Source organism: Ammospiza nelsoni, chromosome 1, assembly GCF_027579445.1.
Source record: "Ammospiza nelsoni isolate bAmmNel1 chromosome 1, bAmmNel1.pri, whole genome shotgun sequence".
NCBI lineage: Eukaryota > Metazoa > Chordata > Aves > Passeriformes > Passerellidae > Ammospiza > Ammospiza nelsoni.
In genome coordinates this window covers 57,313,538-57,331,769 of record NC_080633.1, presented here as the reverse complement: position 1 = coordinate 57,331,769, position 18,232 = coordinate 57,313,538, and the positions used below count along the sequence as shown (strand labels likewise).

General features: G+C 40.6%; 1 protein-coding gene and 1 non-coding gene across 2 annotated transcripts in view; both read left to right on the top strand.

Moving 5' to 3' along the window:
* The window catches only part of TNS3 (tensin 3), a 208,292-nt gene that overhangs the window by 174,700 nt on the left and 15,360 nt on the right, over positions 1 to 18,232 (top strand). Inside the window, exons 19-24 of the mRNA XM_059478542.1 lie at positions 3,067 to 3,238; positions 6,102 to 6,742; positions 7,365 to 7,451; positions 11,352 to 11,480; positions 13,777 to 13,872; positions 17,304 to 17,381. Coding sequence (XP_059334525.1) covers positions 3,067 to 3,238; positions 6,102 to 6,742; positions 7,365 to 7,451; positions 11,352 to 11,480; positions 13,777 to 13,872; positions 17,304 to 17,381 — 1,203 coding nt within the window. The remainder of the gene's footprint in view (positions 1 to 3,066; positions 3,239 to 6,101; positions 6,743 to 7,364; positions 7,452 to 11,351; positions 11,481 to 13,776; positions 13,873 to 17,303; positions 17,382 to 18,232) is intronic.
* Positions 2,278 to 2,349, top strand: TRNAE-CUC (transfer RNA glutamic acid (anticodon CUC)). Its single transcript has one exon. It is a non-coding gene; the product is annotated as a tRNA-Glu (tRNA).

Here is an 18,232-nt window from a genome sequence, read left to right as displayed (position 1 = left end):
ACATGATAGGGGGAACAGAACAGTCCAACTTATACAGACACAACACAACATATTTCTTCTTGTTGAACTTAAGATTCCTTTTTTCTAATTTCTCCCACGTCTGAATAGCAGCACAACCATCTGGTTTGTCAATGACAGTTTTCTGTTGTCTGCAAAACTTGATGAAAAGACTTTATCTTATTGTCACTGTTGTTAATGAAGGATGTTGAAGACTCTTGGTCCTAGTATCAGCCCCCAGGTGTAGTGCTATGACTTGCCTTCTAGTGGACTTGCTGCAGCTGATCACAAGCCTCTGGGCCCAGGTATTCAGGCAGTTTTTATTAGATCTCACATCCACTTATCCAACCCTTGTTTTATCAGTGTGTTTATGAGGATATTATGGGAGACCAAGATAAAAACCTTACTAAAGTAAAAATAAGGAACATCCACTGCTTTTCCCTTGGCCACTAAGCTAGTCAGTTTACTGAAGAAAGTTATCTCAGTGCATGTGCATTATTTCCCCTTTCTAAATTCATACTGACAACCCTCAGTCTTTTACTGCCATGTGTTTGGAAGTGGTTTCCAGGGTTAGTTGCTCCATCACCTTTCCAGAGACTTGGGTTACGTCAACCAACCCTGCAATTCCCTGGATCATCCTTCATACCTTTCTTGGAGGAATGAGTGATAATTGCTCCCTTCTTGTTCTTAAGAATCTCTCCCAGTCATTGAGACCTTTTAAAGATTATTGAGAATGGTCTTGCAGGGTGTCACCAGCTCCCTCAGCTCTCATGTGTTCATCCTCTTAGTCCCCAATGGACTCAAATATGTCCAGTTTGTTTTAGTTCTCCTTGGCTTAGTCCTCCTCTACAGAGGTGTGGTGGTTCGACCAGGAAGAAGTGGGAATTCTGGGATGCTGTGGTCAAACCAATGGGTGCTCGGATTTTGATATTGGCACCCGATGTGGCCAGTGGGGTTTGGACACACCTCCGAGAACACACAGGGGTTAAAAACCAGAGCTTCGGCCCTGGGAAGCTCTCTTGGCAAAGAGGTTGGATTTCAAGGCAAAGAGGTTGGATTGCCCTCCCTTGTCCAGCTGCTGCTGCTGGATGGGGGAGGGGCAGCCATATGGTAGGCCTGGGGCTGGACAGAGATGGGGGGTGAGGAGGCCCTTGAGGATGGAAGGGTGGAGGAGCCCCAGGAGGCATCGGGCAGCCACTCCCCCCCCCCCCCAGCCCTCCCAGGAGAGAGAGAGAGGGAGAGCCGGCGACGACGGAATGTGATAGCCATGTGATAGCCGGCCGAGGAGGAGAAGGGGGGGAGTGCAGCGAGAAGGTGCCCGGCCGGAGCAGCAGCGAGTGTGGGAGTGCCAGAGCTCTGGGACAGGCAGAGACTGAAATTTTTAACCCCTTTCTTTCATGATTGGGACCTCGCAAAAATGCTGATCCTCCTCGGAGCTGAATAAGAAGAGAGATAAGAGATGAGATAACAAGAACCTGGCCTGAGGGAAGTGGAGAAGACTGGCTGAGTGGGGAGAGAGATGATTGGAGTGGCCTTTTGGCTGGACTTTTCTTGGTGGCCATAGTCTGAACCAGTTTTATTCCTGTGACACAGAGACTACATTTAGGGGGAGGCAGTGCCTCAGAACCAGGAGGGTTCATTGTGGGGACCCCTCGGCCCCAGGGGGTGGGAAAAAAATGGGGGGGATAGATGTCCCAAAGCAGAGACTGTGCCTTTTTTGGAGTGAGACAAGGCATCCTTAAAAGACAACCCTGAAAGCAGCTCTGGTCCATGCACAGTGGTGAGAGCACTGGGCATGGAAGAAAGATGTCATGAATGGCAAAAGGACTTTCTGGGCAGTGCTGAGTGACATGGAAGCACACGAGGTTTCTACGTGTTTCCAGGGGAAGCCTATAGTGCAAGAAGGACTCCTCTCCTCTTCATGGACTGAAGTTTGAGTATTCTAAAGGGTGGTGCCAGACTGGGCAGGGGAATGTATCGGATTGGGAAATTTTGGTGGTGGGGAGGAGGAAAGTGCTTTTTGTAAGGTTTTCAGTTTTTTCCCTTATAGTTTTTTTTCCTTCTTTTCTTGTAGTTTAGGTAATAAACTTTTCTTTATTTCTAAGCTGGAGCCTGCTTTGCTTATTCCTGGTCACATCTCACAGCAGACACCAGGGAGAGGGTATTCTCATGGGGGCACTGGCTCTGTGCCAGGCCCAAACCATGACATTTTTTTGGTGGAGATGCCGGGGAAGTGGTTTGGGCCTGGCACAGAGCCAGTGCCCCCATGAGAATACCCTCTCCCTGGTGGTCTAGTGGTTAGGATTTGGCGCTCTCACCGCCGCGGCCCAGGTTCGTTTCCCGGTCAGGGAACCAAAAAATGTCATGGTTCGGGCCTGGCACAGAGCCAGTGCCCCCATGAGAATATAAAGATATAAAGAAGGCTGTTCCTCAGTGTTATCTGTGTCCTTATCCATCAAGTCCCCTGTTCATTCAGCAAGTGGGCCCCACCCTGAGACCTTCCAGCTTGCTTCCACCACCACCTGTTCCCTCCACCATGCTTTCTTAACCAGAAGGGACCTTTTCTCCCTGAAAGAGACTCCCTTCCCCACCACCCGCAGCAATGATAGGAGGTGGTATACAATAACTCCAGGTGCTGGCCTACTGCAAAAATTAACTCTAGTGATTGGGACCAGGACACCCATTTTCCTTCTGGTATTTTAAGTGCAAATGGTGCACTTGACTAGATCTACCTGATTAGCACTGTGGACTGTGAAATGCAAAGCATCTTGGGACAGACAGTCTGTTCTCATCTATAGGGCTAGAGAATGTACTCTGGAGAAGGGATCAAACAGTTGGAGTGTAGCAATTCTGTAATTTCTATTCCCTCTGCTATTTGACGTGCTGGATGTTTTCAGCAATCAACATAATTTTGTGAAATAATATCTACTGCACAAAGAAACAAAAAATCTTCCTTATAATCTTATTAAGAGAAAATCAAACTATTTTATGAACACATTTTTCAGTACAAGGTTCATAAAAATGCATGTTGTTTTTAAATTTGCATTTACTTTGTTTGCTTTTCTGCAGAATCTCAAAGTTACACGGAAGCCATTAACCTTTCTGTGGTGATGTCTGATGGCACCGTGGGCACTAACTCTTCTTTGCTGAGGGCCAACATGCAGACTGATCCTTCTTTTCAGTGCTGTTTTGCATCTTCATCTACTATTACAAATAGCAGTCCTATCCCAGGGGCAGAAAGGTATGAAAATATTCTCTTCCATTATTGTTTATTTCTCGTAATGATAGTTCCCAGACAAAACATTATGCTTGCATCTTCACTGTGTTGCCCTATTGATAAATGACACAAAACTCAGATAAGTTTTGTGGGTGCTTTATTAAGGGCCCGGGGAGCTGGGGGATTCACGTCCCTAAAACCCGAGCCCCCAAATTCACGTATGGGTGCTTCCCTCTTATACATGCGATTCACAACAAAGTTTCCAAGAAACAGTTCCCCGTTCCCCTATCCTAGTCTCCAAGAAACAGTTCCTCGTTCCCCTTGCCTAGTCACAGACCCCTTGTGATACATTCCTTGGTTCACAAACAAGATCATTAATCTTCTGCTTATCTTATTCTAAGAGCATTGTATGCTGCCTCCAGACAGGTTAGCATTCTTACTTTCCTGCACTAGTTTAAATATTTATTAAATCCCTAAGACTACCTGCTAGGTTACACACAAAACCCAACACACTTTCAACGGCTACAAAACTACTTTTTAACAAACCAGTTCACACACAACTCACTATAATTAAACATTTTGCTAAATTTCATTTCTTTTCCAACAACTGCAGACCATTTTCTAAGAACTTTGAGGTGGGTTGTCACATTTATTGTTGGAGTCCATTGAATGGATTTTAACACATACAGAGGTGTTACTTTTATGTGAGGGACACAATTAGCTTTGAACATAAGTGAGAAGACATAGAATTTTATCGCTCAGTTATGTTATTTGTGCTAGCACATATATGTAGCTCATATATAAGCTCATATATATTTTTCTGTGTGCTTAACTGGCGTCTCTGATGTTTAACTTAAAGCCATGTCAGGAAAATTCACATTGGAATAAGCTGTATATGAGAGAAAGGGAGAACTCTTCTCACTGCAGACATATGTTTTTAGTCGGTAAAATGTCAGTAGATCTGCTTTGGTAGTGTATAGCTGATTGCCTTTCAACTGATCAGCAGGCTTAGAAATTTTATTGTATTACAGTTAGATTGTGGTAAACATATATGGCTCTTGACGATAGTGTGAACTGTATAAATTTACAAAGTAGTTCTTGTCCAAAGGAGTTTACAGCATAAGCTAAGAAATGGCAAGAAACAGCAAACTAACAAGGAGTCCCTAGTTACTGTTAGAATGATCAGAAGACTATAACAATGCGTGATCAGTCATTAGTTGTGCGCTATATTTACTCAATAGACAAGGTGGTACATTAGACCTGAAGAAGTTGCCTTCTCTATCACTCTGCAAAAACATTCCTTTCTGGCTAATTATCCTATTCTTGTTTTTAGCTATTTGGCTCCTTTTTCACAGTGAGTATTTTGAATACTTCTGGTTGGAGTGTCAGAGTGTCAGTACTTCAAGTATGTCATTACCTATTTATATTTTATTTATCTTCCAATCTAATTGGTTTCATTTTCAGTCAGTACTGAGACTATGAAATAATGTTTTGGTTTTGTGATTACAGATGTGAACCTTAAGATGGAACAAAATATGTTGGTATTTGCTGCAGAAGAGGCAGTGTAACAATTACAAGTGGATATGTATTAAAAGCTTATCAGTCAATTCAGTCATTATCAAGTTTACATTCCTACTTCAGACTTTATCTAGAAAATTTTGTTTGCTTCTTTCTAAATACTTTTTCTATAATTTTTTTATTTCACCTAGAAGATAACTACAGCTCTAGAGGAGAGGTTTTTTTCTTGCAGCAATGTCTTCTTCAATTTGCTTACCTTCCATTTCTTTAATGGCCTTTCTAATTTGAGCTGTTTAAATCGACTGGCATTCATTTCCACAACTCCCTTTTAATTAAAAATCCTTTCTTTTTTTATATATATCTTATGTCAGCTTTTTCTCTTTGCATTTCACATTGAGTTTGTTCTCTCTGGATTTGGTAATATTAGTAACCTTTCCAGCTACAGCCTAAGGGCATTTCATTTTCAGAAGCAAAGAGACAGCTTAAACTTTTATCAAATGATTTTATCAGGTGCTTAGTTTCCTTTGTTTGGAAGGACATTTTTTAATTTTTTACTTGGACAAGTAGAATTGCTACCCAGTAGAAAAACAGAATGTTTACTGTTGAAATATTTAATTCTGTAAATCAGTTTTTCCACCAAATAAATTAACCACTGGACCTGCCTCTTTTTTTAAGTATAAATTGTATTGAAATAGATCTGGTCTGCAACTTATTCCTTGTGAAGTGTGTTCTTACCATTATCATAGTTACTGATTTGTTGTGTGATGGTGCATAACCACCTTCTCAGCCCATTTATTTTCATTTTTATTTTGATGAGCATAAGACACTCTGTATGCAAGAGCTGGTATGGCCATGTCATGTTTCTTCCATAATGTCTACCCCTGTGCAGCTTTGGCATAAGAAATTGTTGCCTCCTATTGTTATTTTTCAGGTAGCACTTCAGCTCATCAGTACAGCTGTATGTGAAGCAATGCTGCAAACAGCCTCACTAAACCTCATATTAAAGCTAAATCCCTCAAACAGGGAGAAGTATTTTTAGCTGTCATTATTTTCATGGACTGGTTTACCGAGCAAACTCAGAAACTATCCCATCAACATGGCTAGGTGGAGGGTGAGATAAGACAGAGCATAATGGATGTACATTGAAGAAGTTACTGGTCAGGATGAGGCTGGAATCCCTTGATCTAGCTGCATTACATGGTCCAGCATGTTTTCAATGAGCACCCTGGGATTTTTTTTGTCCTGTCATGTTTCATTTCTTTCAATGGCCACTGAAGTATGGGTTGTACAGTAACATTTTAAGGGAATGATGTGGCTGCTGTTTTGTTTTTGTGTTCAATTTTTGGCTTTTTTATTTTTTTTTTGACAGCTCTTCTGTCACAGAATATCCTTGGCTTGAAAACAGCTCTAAAGCTTCCCTGTCAACCCAGTTTTCAGTGGGAAACACCAGGCAGCCAGGAGGTTACCTTGTGCCCTCTGAATTTTCAAGTGCTATGCAGGATATCTCTCTCCTGTCTCATTTCCAAACTCCAGGAATGCAAGTTGTCACCCTGAGCAACCTGGAGAGTTCACCAGCAAAGCCACACCAAGAACATGGTATCAGCAGCAGTGCCCATGCCTACCTGAGCTACAGCACTGGTACCAGGGACAGTAGCTCCTCCCAAGAGGAGACACAAGCTACTTGCATAGCCAATGCTAGCACATCTAAAACGCTGAGCTCATCAGTGGCAAGTGCTGATGACAATGACTTTTTGATGCAGAACTTTCTCACAGTGACCTCTGGACACAACAGCCGGAACAGTGCAGTTCCACATCACCATGGAGGGAACCTACATGCTCAACCTCCTCTTCCAGAGAAGACGAGGTCCTCTGAAGGAGAATGTTCCGTTTACTCTGTGTCACCGTCTTCAAGTGGCTTCTCTAGCCCTCACAGTGGAAGCACAATCAGTATTCCCTTCCCAAATGTCCTTCCAGATTTCTCAAAAATGTTAAGCCCTTCCCCAGTGCCAGGTAGGTTCTGTATCAGAGAAATGCAAAATACATTAGATTTTATATGAGTTTATAAAAAGATTTGTGGGGGTTTTAAAAGTGGAGAGAGAAAAAAATAATGGAATGAAAATGGCACCGAGGACTTGAATGTTTGCAGTAAATGGTTGCCAGTTTCTTGTCTTTGGATGCAGTATTCAGGAAACAAGGCTTCAGATTTGTTCCTCTGCTTCCTAGAAGCCAGCCATTGGTCAGCTTACTATTTCAGCTGTCAGATTACAGTGGACCAGTGCTGAGTTCAATTTCTTTTAAAAATGGCTGGCTTCTCTCTGTACCTTTTGGAGTTGTGCCAAGAAAAGTAAAAGATGTGCATGTGCGTTCGTTGGGCCCTGTTGAGAAGTTTGTATTTAATGCAGCTTTATAATGAAAAGGTTTTAATATTTTAGGATTTTGCAAAATGAAACATCAAACATGCTTTCAAAATCTTGGTGTATGTTATTATATTTGTTGGTTCTAAAACAGCTCAGTTTCTCTAAAGTAATGATGAGTTTTTTGAGTAATCATGGTGATTGGGAGTCGGAAAGAAAAGTAAAAGCACTTTTGTATTTTAAAACATTCTTGACTTTTTTTCCTTTTTATTTCACAGAAGACACGGCTGATAAACATGTGACCGTAAAATTTGTTCAGGACACATCCAAGTTCTGGTATAAGCCAGATATTTCAAGAGAACAAGGTATATCAATTGATAAATATTCTGACATATCAGTTCATAGAAAAACTATTTAGTGAAGTCTTGATTTCTAAAAGAAATATAAAACTAGAAAGGCCATAGACAACCCCTCTTGTTTCTTTTGTTGAACAGCTGAATTTGAGTGTGGAGGGCAGTCAAATAGTCCTGAAAAATTTTCAGTTAATCAAACAAATTGTTAACCTAACTGAATTAACTATGAAGTAATATAGATCTACCTGTGGTAGCTGCTGCAAATGCTCTTTGGTGTGAAGCTGAAGATTTTCAAATGGCAGATATGCATGAAACAACACCAAATGGCTGTCTGCTCTCTGAAACCTTTTGAGGGTAAGTGTGCTGTTCTGACATGATCTCAGCATAATTCATTAGCTAGGTCACCACAAAGGCATCCTCACCCACCAGTCATTTTGTAGCCTGAATTTCAATGTCAAGTGACATACATTATTCCTTAAAGGTCAGTACCATGGAACAACATCTTTCTGATGTATGATGCAGATACAGCACTTTCATTTGTAGATGTATTATTCAGCGAACTGAAGAAATCTTTTATTACCTATGTGAAAGTTAATACTTATGAGCACCTGGGGTACTGCATCTGGCATACAGGAAAGACATAGACCTGTTGGAGTGAGTACAGAAGAGGGCCACAAAGTTGATTAGAGGGATGGAGTGCGTTTCCTATGAGAAAAGGCTGAGAGAATTGAGATTTTTCAGTCTAGAGAAGGAAAAGCTTCGAAGTGACCTAATTGCAGCTTTCCAGTACCTGAGTGGAGCCTACAAGAAGGATGGGGAGGGACTTTTAGAAGAACATGTAGTGGTGACAGGGCAAGGTGAAATGGTTTCAAACTGAAAGTAGGTTTAGATTAAATATTAGAAAAAAAATATTTACTGTGAGGGTGATGAGGTGCTGGAAAAGACTGCCCAGAGCAGCTATGGGATGCCCTCCACCCATGGAAATGTTCAAGACCAGGCTGGATATGGCTCTGGTGTAATGAAAGTTGTCTCTGTTCATGGCAGGATCGTTGGAAGTAGATGATCTCGAAGGTTCATTCCAATCAGGCCGTTCTTCCATGATTCTATGAACTTAGACACTGTCCCTACAACAGTACATATATAAGCATGCTGGGTGCTCGTTACAATCCACTAATCATAGAGGAGCAAAGTGAGCTCTCTGTGGGTTCCGGATAGAAACTTCAGGTTTGATTATTCTGTGAAATGAGACTAAAACCAAACAAGGTTAAAATTGATACCAACAAATTGATGTATTTTATTTAACAGTAAATGAGAAAGAGAAAGAAATAGAAAAAGAGGTTGTGGGGGGACAGGAAGAGTGACAGGAACAGATTAAGTAGAAATATATCTCCCCTCTGTGGGTCCAAATATTAATACAAGTTGGGCCCAGGTACCTCCCTCCCCCTGAAGGGGGATACTCTCTCTTGCAAGACTGAATCAGTTGCATCACTTTGCATCATGCATAGTGCTGTGGTGCAGGGCCTCAGGAATGAGTCTTTGGAGTGCTTTAGGGGTCTTTGTTGGATTATGACACTTCCTCAGCTGCCCCTCACATGAGTGTCCTCCAGATGTGGCTTTCCCACAGTGGGAGTTTTACAGCTGAGCCAGTTTGTGTAATGGAGGGTGGATGTTCACTGTGTCTGTCCAGAGGTCATGACATACACCCGAAACTGTCCCCCCTCCCCTCATCAGCAGTTGGGGAGGAGTCTGTGCAGGCCTGGCTGCAGATAAGCCTGTGGACTATGGCCTCCACCCTGAAGCCAGCTGGGGATGATTTTCAGGACAGCTGCTGAGCTTGGACCTCCTGTGAATGCATCCTTCTCTCCCAGCCTTACCCATTTCTTATCAAACCTGAGATGATTGAAAAACAGTGCCACTTCTATCTTATCTCAAGCTCTTTTATGTGGCTTAGCTCGCAGTTCAGGGTTTCAGTCAGGAGGTCCATTCAGGGTGGGGTGGCATTGGTGGTGCAGCTTCATTGCTGCAGCTTCATTACGCACTTTTGCCATAATGGGCAAAAGTCCTTTATAACAGTGTTTCAGCCATGAAACTATAACATTTCAGTCTCTGGCAGTGCTTTCCAAATGCAGTTGGTCTGACTGTGCTTGTGTTTATACTGTAATAGTCAGCTACAGTGAATTGTGATTAATGAGATAAGGCAGGATTTTAAGCTGGGATTTTTTAAAATGTGGCTGTCAAAAATGAACAATTACTAACTAGTTCTATAATGAGAAAGATATTCATACTAAACCAAAATAGTGTGAACTTCACCTATTGGCAAATGATGAATTGCTGTGTCTGTCTAGTTATTACGTTCTTAGATGGTGAGGATGTTCTTTTGTGGTAAATAGAATGTCTGGGGAATAAAGATCATAGAAAACAGAACATTAATTCATTTCTGGATGATACTTTGCTGGTCCTTTTGTTATCTACTGACCACCCATAATGAAAAGTGAGTCTTGAAATATGCAGAAAAATACCTCATAGGACATAGATATAAAGCAATTTAAAACCTAACTGCTTGAACAAATGAAACAACAGTCTTCCCAACCTTTTAATATGCCTCTTTTCATCCTTGAAGCAAAACTTCATTTAAAAAATGTTTTAAGGTACTTTTGCTGATCTTTTTTTGATCTTTTTTCCCCTGAGTTTAATAGACTGCTCATGTGACAAATGATTACTGCATCCCTTTGTATTTAGAAGTGTTATGTATTGCTTAATTGCAGGGGTTTGTGTATTCATCCTTATCCTCTCAAAACAAGACATATTGTTGTGAAAAAAGGTTCTTTATTTTGCCATCTGACAGATGAAGATAATAGAATGCATATGTTTGCTTTACTTGCTTTGATAGAAGAGATAATTGTCTGCATTTTCTGATTTTGTTTTTACTTCCCCTTTTTTCATGAAATGAACCTTTGCTTTGTGAACATTGCTCAGGCCTTGCAAAATACGCCTTTGTGCCCCATACACATAATATCCATGTTCTGTATGAACAGTCAGTTAAGGAGTCCAGCATCAAATCTGGCCTCTTTGTAGGGTTTCTCTGAAGGCATGCTGATGGCTGGAAATTCTAGGAACAAAGTATACTGGTATACACATGTATTTGTAAAACTTGTATGGGGGAGAAAAGAAAGCAAAGTACAAAGATTTTATTAAGATCAATCATTAGATTAATTTTTGTCTGTTTTCAAAGTAAGTTTAAAATTTTGGGCTGCTAGATTTCAAAAGTCTGCAACTGACTTGTGCAAAGTAGCAGCAATTTCCCTGCAAGTGTTCCCTCTTGGAGGGGATTTCATACTGCACTTGCAGAAGAGATCCCAAAATACAGATGAAAAGTACTTCAAAGAGCAGAATATACACTTACATTCCTTCCTTTGCTTCAAAACTCCTAAGGCAGTAAGGTAGCTTTGTAGGGACAAAAACTTGGTGGTGGATGAAAATGAATCTGTCCTGCCTGTTGAGGCTGAATAGGAAGTGAAAAACAGTGCTATCTAGTCAATGTGGGAATTACAGAGAGGTATGCAGTCTTTTAAGAAATTGACAAAAGTTAAGCAGAAGTAGACTGGCTCTTGCACTGGTTGTAGGAATTCTGGTGGGACCTGAACAATCCTCTTAGTTTAAAAACCAGTAAAAATCAGGGTTCTGTACTGCCGGCTTCTTTTAAAATAAGTGTCTGTGAGATTTGGACAAGGGGTTTCCACTCAGGTCCCCCAAATACATGTGATTGTGTTCCGTTGCATAGCAATGAGGATAGAGAAAAAGATCTTACTTCTTCTGGTGTCCTATTCATTATACATTTGTGCTTCTGTACTTTCTGAGTGTGTGCATTGTGCTTGAACTGTTTTTCTGTCTCTTTCCTGGAATCTCTTGCAGCCATTGCTGTTCTCAAGGAAAAGGAACCTGGGTCTTTCATTGTTCGAGACAGTCATTCTTTCCGGGGAGCCTATGGGCTAGCAATGAAAGTTGCCACACCACCTCCTTCTGTGCTACAGTTAAAGAAAGGTACTTCTGTGTGTTTGTGAAAATGCTATATATAGTAGGTAGTCCTTATTGGTGGGTAGCAATCTGTTGGAATCTTCCCCTCTTCTCATAAGTGCAACTTGAATTGCAGGTTACATTTGATGTGTTGTTAAATGAAACTGGATACGATACCTGTTATACTATATGGTTTCACCACGACTTCTGTTGTGGCTGTGTATGTGTTGTACCTCATCAGCCTAATGAAAATCAGTGTCATCTCAGCAATTGGTCTTCCCTAGCAATCAGAAGTTTGCATTTGATTCACAGGCTACAATGTAAAGTTTTCACTCTGCTGGAGGGCTGAATATTTTTAATCCCAAAGTTTTGTTTTGAGACAGTTCTATTTCAGATAAAAATCTAAAGAGATTCCTAAGGATAATTGTTTAAAAGAAGTGGTGATCTGTATATCTACTCTGTCAGCTCTAGTGCCTCCATATAAAACTCGTGCCTGATGGTTGTGAAACATAAAGTGAGAAGAACATGCAGAAATCAATAATTGGTATATGGAAACTCAGCAGTCAATATCTGTAATGTTCTTGGTTCCATTTGTACTACTGCAAGGTTAGTGGAGTGGTTTTTGTTGCTGCTGTTTTTCTTTTTCAAAGCTTATTATGTTTCATTAGTACATAATGACTGGTGAGGTAGGCAATTAAGTTTACATTTATTCTTAGTGTTGTTTTTATGGAAGTATGGTTTTGGCTGTTTTGGTTTGTTTTTTTGTTTGGCTGTTGGTTTGGATTTGCTTACTCTTTGGCAACTGTTAGCAGTTCACCTCTATTACAGTAACACTTTGAATCTGTTTTATTCTGGTGTCTTGAAACAATTTTTAATCACAACTTGCCATGTAGTCCTTTTTGTTGCCAATAAACATCAGCAGAACCACTCCAATGACTTATGTAATGAACTCAGCATAGGTGTACCTGGGCTGGTGATAGCAACAACTACGAGGCAAATTGAAAGTGGCTTGTAGGGTGTTTCTAGTAGTCTTTTCTTATTAGTGAAGTCCAGGAAGACATGAAAGCTCACACTCTGCTAGACTTTAAGAGACAGTTTATGTTAGTAGTAGTAAGACTAGTATTCTTCCACTTCTCACTTCATGATACTTAGCTTTTCTGGTTTCCCTTGTTTAATCCCAGAAAGCACAGATTGGTTCTGTTTCCTGTAGTGTTTCTTGTTCCAGGCTTCCCCTCCCCAAATTACCCCTTGTAGTAATTTATTTTTAATTTGGTGGGACCGTAACAGCAAACAGTAAGCTGTTTGAATAAGCGATCAGTGCAATATTTGCTTGCATAGAAGTTTCTGCTGTCCATATTAATGCATTCATCTGTATTATTCATCTGTATTGGCCTGAAGGTCAACCCTTGAGGTGTTTCCTGACAGATCAATGGGATCATCCGTTTGTAGCTCTTTTGTTAAGGTTTGAATTGTTTGATAGCTTTGTCCTGTTGGTATGAAATAACCTTTTAGCTATTTGGAGAAGGATTAGTTTTGTATGGTATGAAATACTGTCAATCCATCTTCCAAGAAATATTTGTCTTAATTATATGTCTGCATATATATGTACACATTAAAAGAATGTTAAATCTTGAATGATTTTGTATGCGTCTCTTGGACTTTGAGTCTCCTCTTTTCATCCAACTCTACAGTTTTGGTTTGTCTTCGATTCCTGAGATTAAAATTGTCTTAAAAATCTAGTGAAACTCTAGTGCTTCATGTAAATGTTTGTTTTCAGATGCAGAGACATAGCATAAAACTGCAGACATTTAGAAATGCAAAAACGCACTGAGAGAATTGCGATCATTACCTTTGTGTAGCTTAATCTACTCTTCTTTTAATCTGGGGAATTTCTGTGAACAGAAATATCACTGGAAATGGGAATATTTTTTCATACTTCTCTTCCTTGTCACTTTGGATACAAGTTCTTTTAATGGGCAAGTGCATCAGAATTTCTAACCACTCATTTTCCAAATTTCTGTTCCTGTCTGTAGCTGGGACCATATTTGGACATTTTTGAAACCAGTGTATATTTGGATGTCAGTCACTTAAGAATATAAAACCATTTCCTTTGGCTGTCTGAAGTGAGCTCTTTGCTTATTTGTTTTTTGAAAAACAACCTTTTAAATACATCTTGTAACTTGCAGAATAGGTCTAATTGTAGTCTTTTCATTTTGTATGTAAAACATTTGGTAGTAATGCGGAAAAACTGCTTCACAAATACCTAGTTTCTGAGAGTTGTCTGTTAATTGCTTCTTTTTATGAGCTTTATTTTTCAACACAGTTGGAGATTCATCAAATGAACTTGTAAGGCATTTTCTGATTGAATGTACTCAGAAGGGGGTACGCTTGAAAGGATGCCCGAATGAACCATATTTTGGTGAGTACTGTGCATCACAGGGACTGAGAAGATGGAAACAGTTGGCATTTGCCAGTGCTGGCTTGGATGGAATACAAATGAGAGACTACTTTGTCTGAGTCCTGATGACTGCTGTAGGAACCCGTTCCAAGGTTCCAGGAGCCTTTAACACATTTACTTTAAGCAGATATGCAGGGCACTCTAGCATAGATGCATGTGACCAAGCTTCAAACAAGTCAGGCTTGTCTACCACTACCAGTGTAGCTACAGAAAGCTGAGCTAAATCACTCTTATCATCCTAATTGATTCAGGACCTTTTATCCTGTGTTATATTTATGCTGCATATTAGGTGGCTAAAAATGACACCAGAATGAGATATTCACAAAGTACAGTTATGCTATATTAGTACATTATTTAATGTAATATGATGAAACTACAATACCCATAATGGCAAACAGCCTACCTAGCTATTGACTCATTTTCTTTCCACTCATTTAGGGTAGGAGGAGAAAATAGGATCGGAGAGCTTATGGGTTGTGATGAAAACAAGGAGATGCTAACCAGTTACAGTGCAAAAGAAACTCAACTTGGGGAAAATAATTTTAATTTTTTTCCAATGAAAAAATTGGCAGTCAGGTGTTGAGGGATACATTTAGTGAAGGTAGCTGGGTTTGCAAGCTGGAAGTGCAGACTGCAGATTGATCTATGGGTGTCCCAGTCAAGAGGCCACGATCTGCTGACTCTTTGCATAACAGAGGGCCCGGGGACCTGTATGGCCCTTTGTTATGCAAAGAGTCCTGCACCTCCTGACCACTCAAGAGGTGAAGCAGCAGCAGCCAACCCCCAGACTTTCCTGCCTTTTGATTGTAAGGGTATCTCTCCTCAGAGGCACCCAGTTTGAGCTGTTATTTTGTTATTAAGTTGTTGCACCAAAATTAAATTCTTTTAATGATCTGGAAGTCTGAGACTCTGTTAAGGGAAACCTGGGGTTGAGCTTCTGAGGAAACATCTTACTGTTAGTGTGGGGTGTGTAGCTGTGAAGGGGCTTTGAGTACCAGCTCAGGTGGTGCAAGAGTGACTGCCAGAATGGCTCCTGGATGGTCAGACAGAGAAGTTTCCTTAACATGAGAAACAAAGACAAGTATTAAATAACACTTTTCCCTCCCCTTTTCCAAGCTCAATTTCACTGCTTCCTTCCAGACTCCTCATGCCCACTGCAGTGGGTGTGAGGGCATATGGTCATTACAGAGCAGTTCCTCTGCTGCTTCATCTCTCTCGCAGTTTTTCCTTCCTGGGATGTGGGCTTTCCTTGTAGGCTTCCCTCCTGCAGGAAAAAAATATATCTGTTTGAGCATGTGTTCTTCGTTTACCACAGAAAATGTCCCATCTTTTCCAATGTGAGGTCCTCCAGAGGCTACAGGGTGGGGGGATGGCAACATGGATACCCAGACCATCTCTTTTTCCTCCTCCTCTGCCCATGGCATTCTCTCTGCTGTGTCTCACCCAGCCTTTTTTCCATAGGTGCTCTGCAGTGGGTCTGCTGGAATGGGCTGTGTTTGCCATGAAAAGCTCCCCTGAACTTTACCTAGAGGTCATCCTGGAGCCCTCCCACCCCCTGTTACAGTCCTTGTCACTTACACCAAATACACCTGTGAAAGAGTCATCTATCATAAAATTAAGAGATGTGAAATAAAATCACATTTAAAATAAAGGTGGACTGAAGTTTATCAGTATTTGGCATGAGACTTACCTTAAATGAGAACTTTTAGTCCATTACTCTGTCTTGAAGTACCTGTTTAGGCACCTGTGTAGTCCTACTAGTCATTTAGTTTGAACTGGTCTTTCAGTTTGTACAGCCTATGCTGGTTTGAAAATAAACCACAGTGAGAGATGAACCCCACAGAAATACCTTGAGAGCAGGTCAGTTACAATTTAATAAAAATTACTACTGTAAATGCAGTGATACAGAAAAATTGGCTTAAACTCACTAAGAGTACAATCTTGCACCCTGTTGGTTTGGGTGGTGGTCGCAGTCTGATTAAGCAGTGGTTGTAGTCCTGTTGAAGTGATGATTGCAGTCTTGTTGAAAGCCGTGAAAGGTTTGGTCTTCCTCTGGGTCTGTTGAGCAATGGTGGTGGTGCCCCAAGTCCCCAAAACCCCAGATGATAAACAGGTTCAGGTGGTACCTCCCTTGGGGTGGGGAGTTTCACAGTGGAATGGTGTAATACTCTTGAGTCATTGCAGTCATCCATTCTTGCTAGAGCCATTGAGTCCACGATGGCCCCTGAGCAGAGATGAACCCCTCAGGATGGGTGTAGTTACCATGCCTGAGTTAATTGTGAAGACCATTGTGCCTTGCAGGGTTTGCCTCTTCTACCTTATCTAACATCCAGTCTGAAGGGTTGGGTGCACACTGGGCAGCTGTTAAAAACGACCCACTGTTAACACTTCATCAAGTGTTATGTAGATGGGAGTAGAATACATAGCTTGGTTACACCCCACATTGTAACCCAGGACACAGCCTCAAAACTGGTTCACAAAGTAGGTGAACAGGCACAGCTACACATGTTTACAGGTAAGATCATGAAGGACTATTAGTATTGATCAGTCTTTGCATTTCTGTAAGACTTGGAGATTTAGGTTATCTTTCTGTTTCAAAAAATTTTTTGATGGACTGTAAAGATGCAGTTGGTTTTGGTTGAACTGGGATTTTTCTCCAGCACATGGTTATAATGTTTGCTGCTTGTTAGTAAATAGGATTGAAGGATGGCTTTTTGTACAGACAGGCTGATGAATACTATGCCTTCCTCTCACTCCTTATAGTCTGACATGCTCATATCAAAGGTAACTAATATTGAATTACTTCAGTTAAGCCAAGACCAAATTGCAAGAGTGACTTTGAATAGAAAGGAGGAATCATTTAATAGAGAATTCTATGTACATCACTGCTGCCTTAAATGGAAGAGGTTTTACCTGGACTATCTTTTATACTTTCAGAATTACAAAATAGAGGTATGTGTAGGCAGAACACTAGATGATGAAGACTGGCTAAGAAGTAGAACTTGCTTTTTATTTACCTCATCATGTAGCACAGATGACTTCATGTGCTCTTGCCACCTTCATAAGAATTTACTACATTTAATGTAGCAGAAGCTAAGAGCGTTGAAAAGAATTTACCGACTTGTATATGTTACTGATTTTGTAAGTTTGTGCTTTCTTCATTTGAAGCACAGACATGTAGGTTAGGGTCTAAGCAGTGTATGTAAGAGGGAAAGGGAACATACGATTGTGATTACTGAGTTCAAGAAGATCTTGGCTTAGGTCCCAAGAGATTTTTAAAGTGAAGCAGAGGGGGCTCTTAGTCTATAAAATACTTGAGAGCAAACATAACTTAAGCATTCTAGTTGCCTACCAAGTTAACTGTGCATATCTTGTTACTTTTCTGTCCACAGGGAGTTTGACAGCTCTAGTGTATCAGCATTCCATCACTCCACTGGCACTGCCCTGCAAGCTCCTCATCCCAGACAGAGGTATGCGTGTTGAAGTACAGAAGAGATATTCCCAGCCAAGTTTTGCTTCAAAATGTCAGTGTCTGAAGGCAGGTGAATGTGTCACAAGTTAAGATCAAAGCAAAAACTCAACAAGGAGAAAGCTGTGGGTTTGTCTTCAGTATTGGTGATGACCCTTATCCAAAGTGTGGGTGTGAGCATGCTGGTACTGTGATATTCCAGTCATAAGCATATATTCATTGTGGAAATCCACGCAGTAATGTACCATGTGGGAAGACAAATGTCCTTCTTAGACAAGACATTATGCCAGTGTGTGGTTAGATTTAACCACTCATTCAGGTCTGGTTAGCAAAAGGACAAGTAGATAAAGAGTAGATGGTACCCTGAGTGTGACACTGGCAGGAAGTGTAGCAACTTGCACAGGTTCAGATATTGTTCAAGTAAATGATCAAAAAGCCCATGTTGATTATGATTCTAATTTTGCTTATGCTGATTTCATAAACCTCTCTTAAGACAAAAACAAAATGCTCATGCTTGTCGAGTAATTCAGTTGTCTTATGTTCTCCCACATAAAGTTAACCCTTTAAACTTTTGTCACCGATCATGTGTTAATATACAAAAATAGCATTTGATTTATGCAAATACACCAATGAAACCATTTTAGCACAAAAATATGCTCTGGTAGATGTGATGAGATCTCATGCATTTATATGGCGAAACAGTGTGGAGGTTGGCTTGTTCCCTTTATCCCCCTCACCTAAGATGGAAAAAATTGCTCTGTTCTTCCAAAGGTACAGGTCTGGAACATTTACCTTGTCTTGAATAAACATACCACAGTGAAATTTTATTTTGGTTTTATTTTTTAAGCCAAT